The sequence below is a fragment of the Furipterus horrens genome, unplaced genomic scaffold (assembly GCF_987537825.1).
Source record: "Furipterus horrens unplaced genomic scaffold, mFurHor1.1.pri manual_scaffold_9, whole genome shotgun sequence".
NCBI lineage: Eukaryota > Metazoa > Chordata > Mammalia > Chiroptera > Furipteridae > Furipterus > Furipterus horrens.
In genome coordinates, this window is record NW_028327179.1 from 6919978 (window position 1) to 6932633 (window position 12656).

Sequence of the window (12656 nt, forward strand, 5' to 3'; positions counted from 1 at the left end):
TAGGCAAATATTCCAAAAACATTTTGTGGCCCTTCTTTCTCTGTCCATGCCTTAAATAATGCCAATTCCCTCCCCCTGATAATGAGAAAACGAAAACATTTTGGTGAAATAATACATCTGGACAAAAAATACGATTCGTTGTATTTTACTTCTGGTACATTAAAATACAGTATTTAGTTGTTTTTATTTCTTAGTTTCAGAAACCTAAAAAAAGGTCTTTGATTTCCTAAAGGAAAAAAAAATTGTATTAGCCTTTCTAGTAGACGCTATCACTGTTCTGTTGTTTGCTGTGTTCATTTGCTTAATGAATTGCGTGAGAACAGTCACTTAATCAAGCGTGTGTGTTGGGGGCTGGGGGAAGGGCATGGGAAATGTTTTATGAAAAAAGAAGTTATAAGCCTAATACTATGAATTAACATCTAACGAAGTTCTTTTTAAGTGCAATATATTTATTTCTGCTAGAAATGTATTATCGACATTATGTAATATTTGAAGCATTACATGTTATTTGTAAACAGCTTAAAATTATATATTACCCAAAGTTGTACAGAAGTACAAATGTGTGCATATCAATTTCTTTCATTAAAAATGGTGTGTTTTTGATATCGTATCGGCAGCTGTCCGTCTCGAGAGACGATGGTGTAGCTTCTCAAGAGTCTATCTGCACTGCCGAGAATGGCTGTGCAGTCCGACTCGGGAGTGACACGGTATCTGTCTCCTCCCGTGTTAAATCGACATCTTGCGATGACGCTGGAGTGTCCTCTCCAGTGAAGCTGAAGCTACAGAGCCTGGGCAGGGTGATATGGAGGGTCTGCTGTTGCCCATGCAGCAGACCCCCCCTCTCTTCGCAGCTGAAGGGTCCAAGGGAAAGACGGAGTCGATACAGCTTGGGTTCAGGTGCGCCGCAGGAGTTGCCGGTGTTGACTACAACGTCAAACCGCCTTAGGGACTCCGGCTCCGGATTTTCTGTCGGGGTTTACTCCCTTAGCCTTTCCCCTGAAGAGGTATGCCGCAAGGCAGTGGAGGTTTTTTGGAGTCAGAGTTTTCCTTCTCTGATGTGCCCTGACTGGAAGATCGAACCAGCGACACTTAGCTCGCAGGCCGACGCTCAGTCCACTGAGCCAAACCAGCCAGGGCTTTGCTCCGTGTTTTTGATATATATATATATATATACACACATTTACACCTTTCACTACGTGACACTGTTTGCTCCGTGACCTTTTTTTTTTTTTTTTTTTTTTTAACATCACTGTGTGGTTGCCTCTCACTCGCGCCCCCAACTGGAGACCTGACGTGCAGCCTAGTCATGTGCCCTGACTGGGAATCGAACCAGCGACACTTGGCTCACAGGCCAACACTCAATCCACTGAGCCACAGCAGCCAGGGCTTTGCTCCGTGACTTTTGGTACCTATTTCCTCACCTGAAATAAAAGAGGGGGACTAGGTAAGGTCAGAGGTCACCCCTGGCCACTCCCAGGCCAAACACAGGTCACTGGATTACTACACAGGGTTCTGGCCTTGCCTTTGAAAACCCATAGAGGAGATACTGCTCTCGAGTCCCCACTAGTTCCAACTTTTCTACACCCAGTCCCCTTCACTCATCGACTCTCCCTGATGAGCATTGTGAATGCTGGGACTTTGTGCCTCTGCACAGGGCGATGTGAAGACTCCATAAAGCTTCAACAACTCCTGCCTCTCATTCCAGGCCTGAGCTCTAGGATGTGATGTAATGACATTACCCAGCGGGCTGACACAAAACAAGATTAGCCATGTTCAGCCTTCATCCTTCTTCCACATGACAGTCCTTCAGAGTGTCTGACGTTATCACGCCTGCTGCTTTCCAAAGTCGGCTCCACCACCCTTCGTGTTTTCGTGCGTGCCAAATCACAACCTTATAAAAACCTTTTACTGGGACTAGTTCTAACTTACAGAGTAGTTGCAAGAATAGTATATATAAAAAAGAGCCCATATCCTCTTTACCCAGATTCACCAACTGTTAACTTTTTGCCTCATTTCATTTGCTATTTGCACTCATGCTGAGTAATGTGTGTGCGTGCATGCGTGCACACACACACACATGCACATATATATACAAATTGTTTTTCAGAACCATTTGAGAGTAAGTTTCACGAGCCAGGCCCTATTATCCCTAAGTAATCCAAAGTGCATTTCCTATAACTAAGAGGATTCCATGAAATGACCCACCGTGGAGTTAGCAACTTCAGGAAATTTAACAACGGAACCAATCTGCGGTCCACCCTCTGTACCGCAGCTTTGTCAGATGGCTCAGTGATGCCTTTTGTGACATATTTTTCCTGTGGTACAGATCCAGTTCAGGATCACAGACTGCATTTTGTTATGTTTGTTTAGTCTCCTTTAATCTGATACAGTTCTTCAGCCTTTCTGTCTTTCATGGCAAAAAAAAAAAAAAAAGAAAAAAAAAATCCTGTTGTTTAACGGTTCATAATTACTATCCTCAGTTATCCTGATGCACAACTCTTCCCAGAGCTGGTCGCTGGGAGCCCCGCGCAGTGGCTCCCCTGTCCTTGCGGCATGCCCTAGTTTGTTTCTGAGCACGTCTCCAGTTTCTGGCATAGCACGTTTTCCGGGTTCATCTTGCGTCTCTTCTGCCCCAGCCCTGGAACCAGACATTTCTACAAGGAGCCCAGGCACATTTTAGTTGGGGAACTGTATTAGGAACCAAGATCTGGGCGGCAGATGTGCTCAGTGGCGTGTGTGTGCTTCTAGGCCCTTTCTGCTCACGGGAACACATAGATGTGTGTAAACACACACATTCAAGTACACACATGTGTGCATGGGTACAAAATGTCTTAGAAATCATGAGTTTATCCCAATTAGCTCCAATTCCAATGTACCCCATAGAGTCCTTTTTCCCTGCTTTGCCCCATCCCATTTCTGCATCTGCCTTCTTCCACCACAAGAACCCCGGCTTCCAACATCATCAGCATGTCATTTACTCATTTCTATCGTACCTCCCACCTAATTTCATATTGCTTCAAACGACTCCTATAGGAGCTTCTGCGAAACGTTTGTGATTTGTCTGAACTTGTTTCCCTACTTCTCAACCAAGGGTCTATGGTTAAATGACATGTTTTGCAGTTACTTGGGTTAGCTCCTTTCTTGTTCTCCTACGTGGTTGTGCTATTCACGTGCAGTACAACTGAGTTCATTTGTTCAGCTTGCTTATAGTTTTAAGGCTCTTCTTTTTCTTTTCTTTCTTACTGATTTTTTTTCTAAAAACACAGAACATTAACATGCTCCCAACAAAAACAACAAAAAACTCATAGAACTCATGTGATTGTAGCAACATTGAAGGATACAAGGTGAATATAGAAGAGGCAACTGCTTTCCTATCTATCAGCAATGAAAAACTGGAATTTGAAATAAAAATACACCACCATTTATAACAGCACTAAAAAAGGGAAAAGAAGTATATGGGTATAAGTATAATAAAATAGTATGTACAAGATCTACATGAGAACAACTACAAAACTCTGATGAAAGAAATCACAGATGTAATAAATAAACGGAGAGATATTTCTGTTTTGTGGCTAGGTAGACTCGATATTGTCAAAATGTCAGTTCTTCTTCACTTGACCTAGAGATTCAATACAATGCCCGTCAAAATCCCAGCAAGGTTTGTGGCCACCAACAAACTGATTCTGAAGTTTAGATGGAGAGACAAAAGACCCAGACTATCCAACACAATATTGAAGAAGAATAGAGTTGGAGGACTGACGGAACCCAACTTCAGAACTTACTGGAAAGCTGCAGTCCGAGACAGTATGACATTGGTGAAGGAACAAGAAGGAAGGTCAACGAAACAGCATGGGGAGCCCAGAAAACACACCCACAGGGATACAGTCAACTGATCTCTGACAGAAAAGTGAAAGATCTAGCTGAACAGACACCTCACCAAAGAAGATGCACAGAGGGCAAAGGAATATGCAAAGATGCTCAACCTCATGTGTCATTTGGGAAATGCAGATTAAAACAGCAATGAGATACCGCCACACATCTGTGAGAAGGTGGGATTCACGGCGACAGTCACACAGCCCTGTGAACATACCGAAGGCAGTGAATTCTACACTTAAAAGAATGTATGGTATGGCATGTGAATTACATCTCACTAAAGCTGCTATTTTAAAATGTAAAAGAAAAAGATATCTGGCAAATCTTTTATTTTCATTCTTTAGGGCCCAACTTGTCAACTTTGAGGACTTCCAGGAGGGAAAATCTTGTGTACTTGTGCGTTAAGAGGGAGTGGCGTAGAGTCTCCTCCCTGCCTCGATTTATTTTATCTGTAAAAAGAAGATAATATTGCCTATTTGATAGCATTGTGTGGCTTTAGGCTCTCAGTTTATATTAGTTTATTTTTACCCACCCCCTTTTAATTTTTTCCAGAAAGAATTATAGCTGTAAAAGAAAAAGATAATGTAAATAATCCTTCTCCACACTGAGCCTTGATTTGGTCATAGTTGGTAACTTTTATAAAATATTTACTATATCTCTGTGCTTTATATACATCATCTTACTCAGTCTGCAACACCTTTACGAGGTCGGTGCTATTATTATTCCCATTTGAAATATGAGAAAACTGAGGCTGTGACCAAGTGACCTATAGTAAGTGGGAAAGCCAGGATCCAAATCCTGTCAGTACTTGTAACTAACACACTGCACCAACCCCTCCCACAAATAGTTCTAAATCCTAAGAATTAAATAAAAAGTTTATCTTGCCTTTTCTTAACTCAGTTTATGCGGCCTTCACTAAGAAACAGAAAGACTGCATAACTCAACAATTTTTCTCCTAATGGATTATAAATTGTCACTGGTAAGTGTCTCAAGGAGAGTTGGAACAGATTGCAGAAGGAATTCTCAAGTTCCACACTTATCTCTTGTGGGGGGGTAATACCCATACAGAAGCAGGACTCTGCTGCCCCACAGCAATGGTCTTCTGGTCTCGATGTAAACACTCATTACTTAGGAACATGTTCTAGTGGCCATTTAGGCTGATAGAAGATAGGAGTAATTAGAACATAGGAACAATGGAGCCCACTGAGCTCAGAGACTGGACAGCAAGCGAGGTCAGGGAACCACCAGAAGAACAGAGAGCAGGGCTGCCGTGGAAGCCAGGCTGGGACTGGGCTGTGTAGGTTAGAGAGACAGGAGGTCGATAGGCTTGGCTCATCTGCGCTGGCGGGGGGGTGGGGGGTGTAGCAACTGAAGGACCGCCTGGGGGACAAGCTGAGGGGTGACTCTCATAAGGCCACGTAGTCCAAAGTCCTTATTTCATAGTTGAGGAAATCGGCCCGAGAGCAATAAACTACCCCACACCTACTGGGCCCAGTCCAGTGACAGTTCTAGACCACTGTGTTATAATCAAAGTGAAATCTTACATCGATCTATTATGTAATAGAAAACATTGCATACAGATGCCTTTGGCAACATTTCTGTTTGTGCTGGTTTGCGTTAAATCTGCCCATATATAACCTACAATTCATTCTTTAATATATCCTAAGATTTCTGCTTATTAGTATTGAATGCAGTAATCCTTGGTGGTAAGTAAAAATAATCTCAATATGTTGGAGTTTGTACACAAAACTGTCATCATTGAGTTCATGAAAACATTGATTTTTTTTAGGGTGTGGTATATGTATACACGTGTGTGGTTGTGTGTGCGCATAATTTGTCCTTCAACAATGTATGCTGAGTGACCTTCTGCTGAAATCAGCGTGTGTACACTATGCAAATAGGCAGTCTCCCCAAGGTGGAGGTGAAGGATTGTCTCTCTTCCTTTTCATGAAATACGCCTGCAGAAGGCTGTTCATGGCCCAGGAGGTCCCATTTCATCTGATACAGGCCTGGGGAGCTAACCAGGGTGTGGGTGGCTGAGAGAGCCCCAGTTTTAAAAGTAACTAGGCCCCTCACAGACACGGGAAGCAGACCAGAGCTCCCAGAAATCCCAGCTTACTACAGACACCTTTCCCCTTCGGACATTTGCATAACGTTGGCAGTGGTGTGCCAAACCTCACCTACAGCCGTCTGCTCCACTGCCCCTCGGTCGTTCCCCGCCTTCTCTGGGGAAGACACGCCTGCATCCAACCAGAACCTAAGCTTGCTCCACCAAGTGACTCAACAGCCGCAAATGTGCTATTTAAAAATGAATCAATCAAGGTACAGAATGGTTTTAGACTTAAAACAGTTGTTTTATAAAATATGCATGTGAAAAGAACATCTTTCAGTGAGGTCACTTAACTGAAGAAACTTTTGAAAACAAAAATTTTAACATGTGAAAACAGACCAATTAGAAAACACATAGCCACCGAGAAGCGCATACCTATGGCTATCCCATGTTTTGGAGACAAAAATAGAGATACATATTTAAGCAAAAAAGTTTTTCATCTTTTTGAATTTCTAGGAAATCTTGCAAACATGTAAGATCTCAATCTCATTTGGTTTGCCTTTATAAAACTTAATCGAAATGAATAAAATCACCAAGTCAGACTGCTCTAAAAGAAACCTTGGATACATGGTTCAGTTACAGCTAACATAACGAGCAGGTCCTAAGAATGCTGTTACCCTCTTTGGGACCAATGGTGACAGACTAGAGAGAAACACCTGGATGCCAAGTCCAACTCCTTGCACCATAAAAAGGGGAAAAACACATTAATGTAAAAGAAACTGAAACAGCACAAATAAAAACCCACCTTTTATGCAGCAGAATATCAATCAAAGTAAAATTAGTATTTTAAATTATCAAAATGATCTTCATTGAACTACTAGATAGACAGAGATATGACTGAGCTATTCAGCTTAAATTTATCTCTATGTATTTGTGTAAAGTTAAAACATTTAATTTGATGAAAATTATCTGAATCAAAGCAATGTCATTACTGTATTAAATGAAAACCAAACATTGGCAATGATGAATATCTTAATTATTTTGATATATGAAATATCCAACTGTAATTATTTTTATGCAAGGTTACATTTGGAATTTCCCTAAATTTCCTATTTAGTAAACTGATTTATTACAAGAACAGTGATTTTTCTTTTTTGAAATGAACTTGAAAACTACATAAAATATTAAATTCTGATATGTAAGTCATTGTTGCCATCTGCTGGTTATATAGTTTCATTGCATTTTTTTTGCAAATTACCAATTGGTGGCTTTGCTAAAAGACAAAAGGGAAAACGGAGGTGAGTTTTGGGTACAGACGACTGCATTCAAAATCTCTAAGTAGAAGAAATACACAATTTGCTAAATCACAAGGCATAGTCAGTCGTTCAAAGAGGATAGGAGACTGTGAGAATAATTTGTATTATATTAAATTATAATGTATTATTTTAATTCAGTTCATCACAGAATAAGTATCAGGCATACCATTTTAAGTTATTATCATTAATAAGCATATAGCTAAAATATGAGTCAAACAATTGTCCATTCACAATTACTAGGTCAAAATAAGTGACTGCCATTGGAGAAGTTATAAGATGAAAACCTGCCAGGATTCTCTTCAACTGAACAAAACCAGCGCCATGTTTTCCCTCACGTAACTGCCAATCTCGCTCCCCTCTGTTAGAGAATGCATCATTATTTAGGCAACGGCCAGTTTTCGGAGTTAATAAAACTAGAACCTATATAACTGTTTAATAATAGAACTAACATATAACTTAATGAGCAAAAAATTAAGTTATATTCATTATTATATTCTGAATGTGAGCAATCTAGAGCAAGATACAGGAACTTTTTTAAAGTATTAAGTATGGATTGTGTTTCAGGTGCTTCAGCATTTTTCAGACAAGGAAATAAATAGTAGAGCAGTTATTAGCTTAAGTCACACACTGGTAAAAGATTTAGACTGGACCCTAACAGAGACTTAATTCCATGTATTTAGTATATATCTGTATCATATGCATATTGTCCTGCTTCTTTTACCTTTCACACTATATCATGAGTATTTTCCGATACCATTAAATATTCATTCAAAATGACAATTTAGTACTGAACGCTGCACTGTATGAGCGTTCTGCGTTACTGTCTGACGTTGAAGTTATTTCTAGTCGTCACTGATGTAAATAAGAGTACAACGAGCATTTCTATAACAGTATTTTTAAAGGATACAAATGACCATACGTGTACTTTCAAGGGCTAGACCAAGGGCAAAAGGACGCTTCGTTCTGCCAAGACGCGCAGCGACCCTAAGGCGCTCGGTACCTCCAGGAAACAAATCGAATCAGCGGAGACGCAGGAACCTGCAGCGGCGCACGTGGGCGGCCGGGCACCTGCAGCGGCGCACGTGGCCGGGGCGCCCGCACCAGCCGCGCGAACCTCACGCCCCGCCCCCGCGTTCCTCGGTCGCCTGGACGACCGGGCCGCCCGCAACGGCGGCGGGGCCGAGTCGTTGAGGCTTCGAGCCCCGGCGGACTGGGGGTACCGGGCCGGGCCCGCGCCGGAGGGAGAGCCGGGTCCGTGCGGCCAGGGACGACCAGCAAATGGTCCGGCCGAGGAGGCTGAAGCCCAGGGGCGCGGCCTCGGAGCCTCCGCACTCTCGGCGCTCCCCGCAGGCGCGGCGGCGGCGGCGGCGCGGGGCCACGGGGGCCCGGGAGCCGCCGGCGGACGGGGAGCCGCAGGAGGCGGCGCCGGCCCGGCCCGTAGGCTGCGGGCACCCGCCCGGGCGCTCCCGGCCCTGCTCTCCGCGGAGGCCCCGCAGACTGAAGGCGCAGAGCTCCACGCAGGTGGAGGCGGCCGCACAGGACCTTCTCCGCCGCCGCTTCCAGCTCTTCCACTCCGCCCTGGAGCGGCTGCGGGACCAGGTGCAGCTCCTGCGGAGGCGCCAGTTCTCGTTCCGGGCCGCCGCGGGCGTAGGTGAGCGTAGCGCGCCGGGCGCGCCCCTGGCTTCGCCGGGGCTGCAGGAGTGGCGGGGACGCCTGGTGGCCACAACGTCAAGGTCGGAGCTCTGCAAAGGCGCGGGCAGCAGCCCCCCAGCCCCCTGCAGTGCTGTTCTAAAACATTTCCCGGGGGTTTCGGGCTTGGCGATCATCTGGGGGGCCGGCGCCAACAAAGTACCTTAATCAGGGCGCCTCCGTTTGTATCACAGGCTGTGAACAGGAGAGGTTAGCGCTCGAGAGGCAGACGTTGTAAGGGTGGAAATAAAGGCACCCGTTGGAGAGGGGAGAGCGTCCTCGGAGATGGTCGGGAACAGGAAAGCAGGGGTGACTGCACAGAGAAACACTGAGATGGGCATAGGAGAAGTCTGGGATGCTTGTGGCAAATGGCCTTTGTTTCCGTCAAGTGTAAGGCCGGGTCGCATTCAGAGGTGAGGCCCCTCGGAGACGGGCTTTTTCTCCTACCTTCTGCACTGAGATGTTGCCATTATTACACTTTATCGTTTTATCAGGTGTGGCATGCCGGGCAAGGGGAGAGCGTGAGAGACACGGGATATTTTGAGGATTTTTGGAAAGCCCGATGGATTTAGTAGGGTATTTTTTTTTTTTTATTTTTCCCCTTTCCTTAAACAGAACTTTTAAGAGTTTTCACCAGTATATATAATTGTCCGGAGACTAAGAAACAGGATACAGATGTAGTGGAACAGGGCAGTCTCTGTGTATTTTAAAGTAAATGAAGCCTTACCTGTTTCAGGTTGAGAAAGAAGATACAGGTTTAATTTCAAAGTGGCTCAGAGTATATTATATATTAGTAGAAAGAATTAACAAATCTAGTGAATATACCTTTTTTTTCTGTAAAGAGTGGGTAGAAAAGATTTTGAGCTTCACCGACAGCATTCAGTCTGCATTGCCTATTCTTCTTCCTTATTTTTACAACCTTAAAAAAGTGTGACAAACATTTTTAGCTAGTGGAAGAGAACAGAGAGTGGGCTGTCGTTTGCTGTTCATGATATAAAACAACTAAATCTTCTGACAAGTATTGAGAAGTTGTAGGAATGAGCCCAGGATGGTTAGGAATATGGAAAAAGACTTGGAGGAGCATGATGGGGAGTCTTCAACATTGCAGTGTTTTCTTCTTCTTCTTCTTATTGTTAATTGAATTAATAATTAACTTGTGTTTATTTTGTTAGCCAAGTTGAGTTAATTTTGAAGTTTTAAGAGGTTAATGTTGGTGGTGTGAAAAATAACTTGCCCAGTATATTTTGGGACAACCGTAAGAAATATTGGGTTGGCCAGAAAGTCCATTTAGTTTCCTTCTGTGAAATAAGAGACACATTTTTCATGTTCACCAGTAACTTTTGATTTGGATACTTAGTATGTCAGCTGACTCCCGCTATTGGCTTCTAGTGGGTAGAGGCCTGGGGGCTGCTAAACATCTTCCAATGCATAAGACAGCCCCGCTGCAAAGAATTATTTGGCCAGAATGTCACTAGTACCAAGAAACTTTGCAAACCACTCTTGACACATTTGACCAGCCACAGCACCTTCTCCATACTCTGCACAAATCTTTTTTTTTGCATTCCATTTGTGTTTTTACCTTTCTTGAAATAATAAAGCATAACATGCCAAAAATGTTGGGTATTTCCTTCCATCTCCAACGTTAAAATGGCTGCACAAAAACTCACCGATTTTGATGTTTCTTTAAATGCACATTGATATGACAGCTGTCACAAGACTACCTAACAAAATTGTTTTGAATGAAATTGAAGACAACTCAGTACCACTGGAGCCATCATGTGGGAAAAAAATGAAACATTTTGGCCAACCCAATGCTATTATAAAATCTTGGAGGGGAGGCAGGACATCAGGAGTAGCTAAGTAAATTCACTCCACTGGGACAGTAACAAAAATACTTGAAATATCATGAGATCAACTTTTTCAGATCTTTGGAAATTAACCAAAGGTTTACATTAATCAAAAGTACACTTATTCAAGAAAAACTACTGAAGCTCTTTAAGAACAGTGTGGTTGGTGGTGTTTTCAGTTGGCCTCCTCCTATCCCTTCTCCCATCTTCATGATATCCTTGGCAATAGACCAAGTCCCAACCACCAGAAGTGACAGTGTTTGGAGCTCCTCAAAAAGCCCATCCCCACAAATGCATCTTTTCTGACCAGTCTGGCAGCTCCCTGATGAAGCCTCCTTCCTAGGACAGGCATGGGGACTCCACATGAGCCTCCCAGGCTCAGAGTTCAGGAGCTGCGAAGGCTCAGTGAAGGTCTGAATTGTCCTTAGGGGCTTCCCAGCAGGGGGACAGAGGAGCTGCTGAGGAGGCTTTTCCCTGAATGTGCCACATTCTGATGAGCCCAAGGGGCAGTGGGCTCCGTGACTTCTAGTGGCTGGAGTCACTGCTGAAAGGACTGAGCTGGTCAGAGTGTGTATATGTGATTCTTTTTAAAACTTTATGTACAGAAACAGAATAACAGAGAAAATAAGAGTGAATGATACTGAAAAATCACAGAAAGCTCAAAATCATCAGTAATGTCTTCACTCTTTTGCAAATCACAAATATGAGACGTGGTCTTCCGCGTCCCTCCCTTTGCTCCTCCAATCCCCCTGCAGAGGTAAGCACTGTTCACAGTTGTTTTATGAGCTTCTGGCATGTTTCCTGTGTCACCTAGACAGAATTAGCTGCCCACCTTGCTTGTGTGTGCTCTCTAGTCATCTAAGGGAATGCATTTGAAATAGTTGTTTAAAGGGTGTTTTAAAATTACCCTCACAGAGCAGCCTTTAACGACTTCTTTCTTTTTTTTTTCCAGCTGCCTTTGTAGCAGTTTTGCACTGGTAAGATTAGTTTCAGACTGAAATAAATAAAAGCACTTGAATTAAAAATGGTCATCACTGTTTGCGTACAATCAAACCATAACCTCTTGTATGAGCATCTGTATTAGCCAACGCATACAAATTACTTTTTGAAAAACCTCATGCGGGAAGCAGCCTTTACAAAATGGGTGCATTAGGGGACTCATAACTTATGCCTTAAGATAATTTTGCTTTACCAAAGGATTCACTACTATATTTCTTTAGTATCTGGATTTTCTAGTGTACTCTGCGTGTTTATTTCATCTAACAAACTACCTGATTTGACAGTAATGGTGTGTTAGTTGACATAACGCCCGTCAGTTGGAAATCAGGTAGAAATGAAGATACAGACCGCAATGGTAATTCAGAGTTAAATGAGGCTTCAGCGCACATGTACCTTATTTTACACAAGTGACTTGGGGGAGGGGATAAAAATTATGTGTAAAATATAATATTTTCCCCCTTACCCATTTTCATTTCTGCCTGAGCCCAGGGATTTCTCTCCTGGGGCAGAATGGGCTCTGCCCCCATGTCCTTGGGGACAGCGCTGTTCTGGCCATTTGGGCTGCAGGGAGACTTTGGTGTTAGAACTAAGGCTGTACTGGTAACAGATATTTCCTACAGCTGTGGGCACCCTGGCCTGTGTCCCACACATAAATGAAGGTGAGTGGGAGACCGGGTGCACATAGGAACCGGTTTTATCTTTGACTTCATTGGGGAGCACCTGTATGTGAATGAGGGGCAGCATAATTGCTCCCCGACACTAATTTTGCTCCTCACAGCAGCTCCTCCCGTCACTGCCTGCAGCTGTTTTCTACAGGTGTGCTAGTAAAACATCTGGCAGTAAGGTCCTGTGTTCTTTGTCACCTGAAAGCTGATTCCTTAT

At 43.4% G+C, this 12656-nt stretch overlaps 1 protein-coding gene across 1 annotated transcript in view; it reads left to right on the plus strand.

Annotated features, from left to right (window-relative positions):
* The first annotated feature begins 8517 nt into the window (after positions 1–8517).
* Positions 8518–12656, plus strand: part of DPY19L2 (dpy-19 like 2) — a 49545-nt gene continuing 45406 nt past the window's right edge. The window contains exons 1-2 of the mRNA XM_090287029.1: positions 8518–8890; positions 11728–11752. Coding sequence (XP_090143155.1) covers positions 8518–8890; positions 11728–11752 — 398 coding nt within the window. The remainder of the gene's footprint in view (positions 8891–11727; positions 11753–12656) is intronic.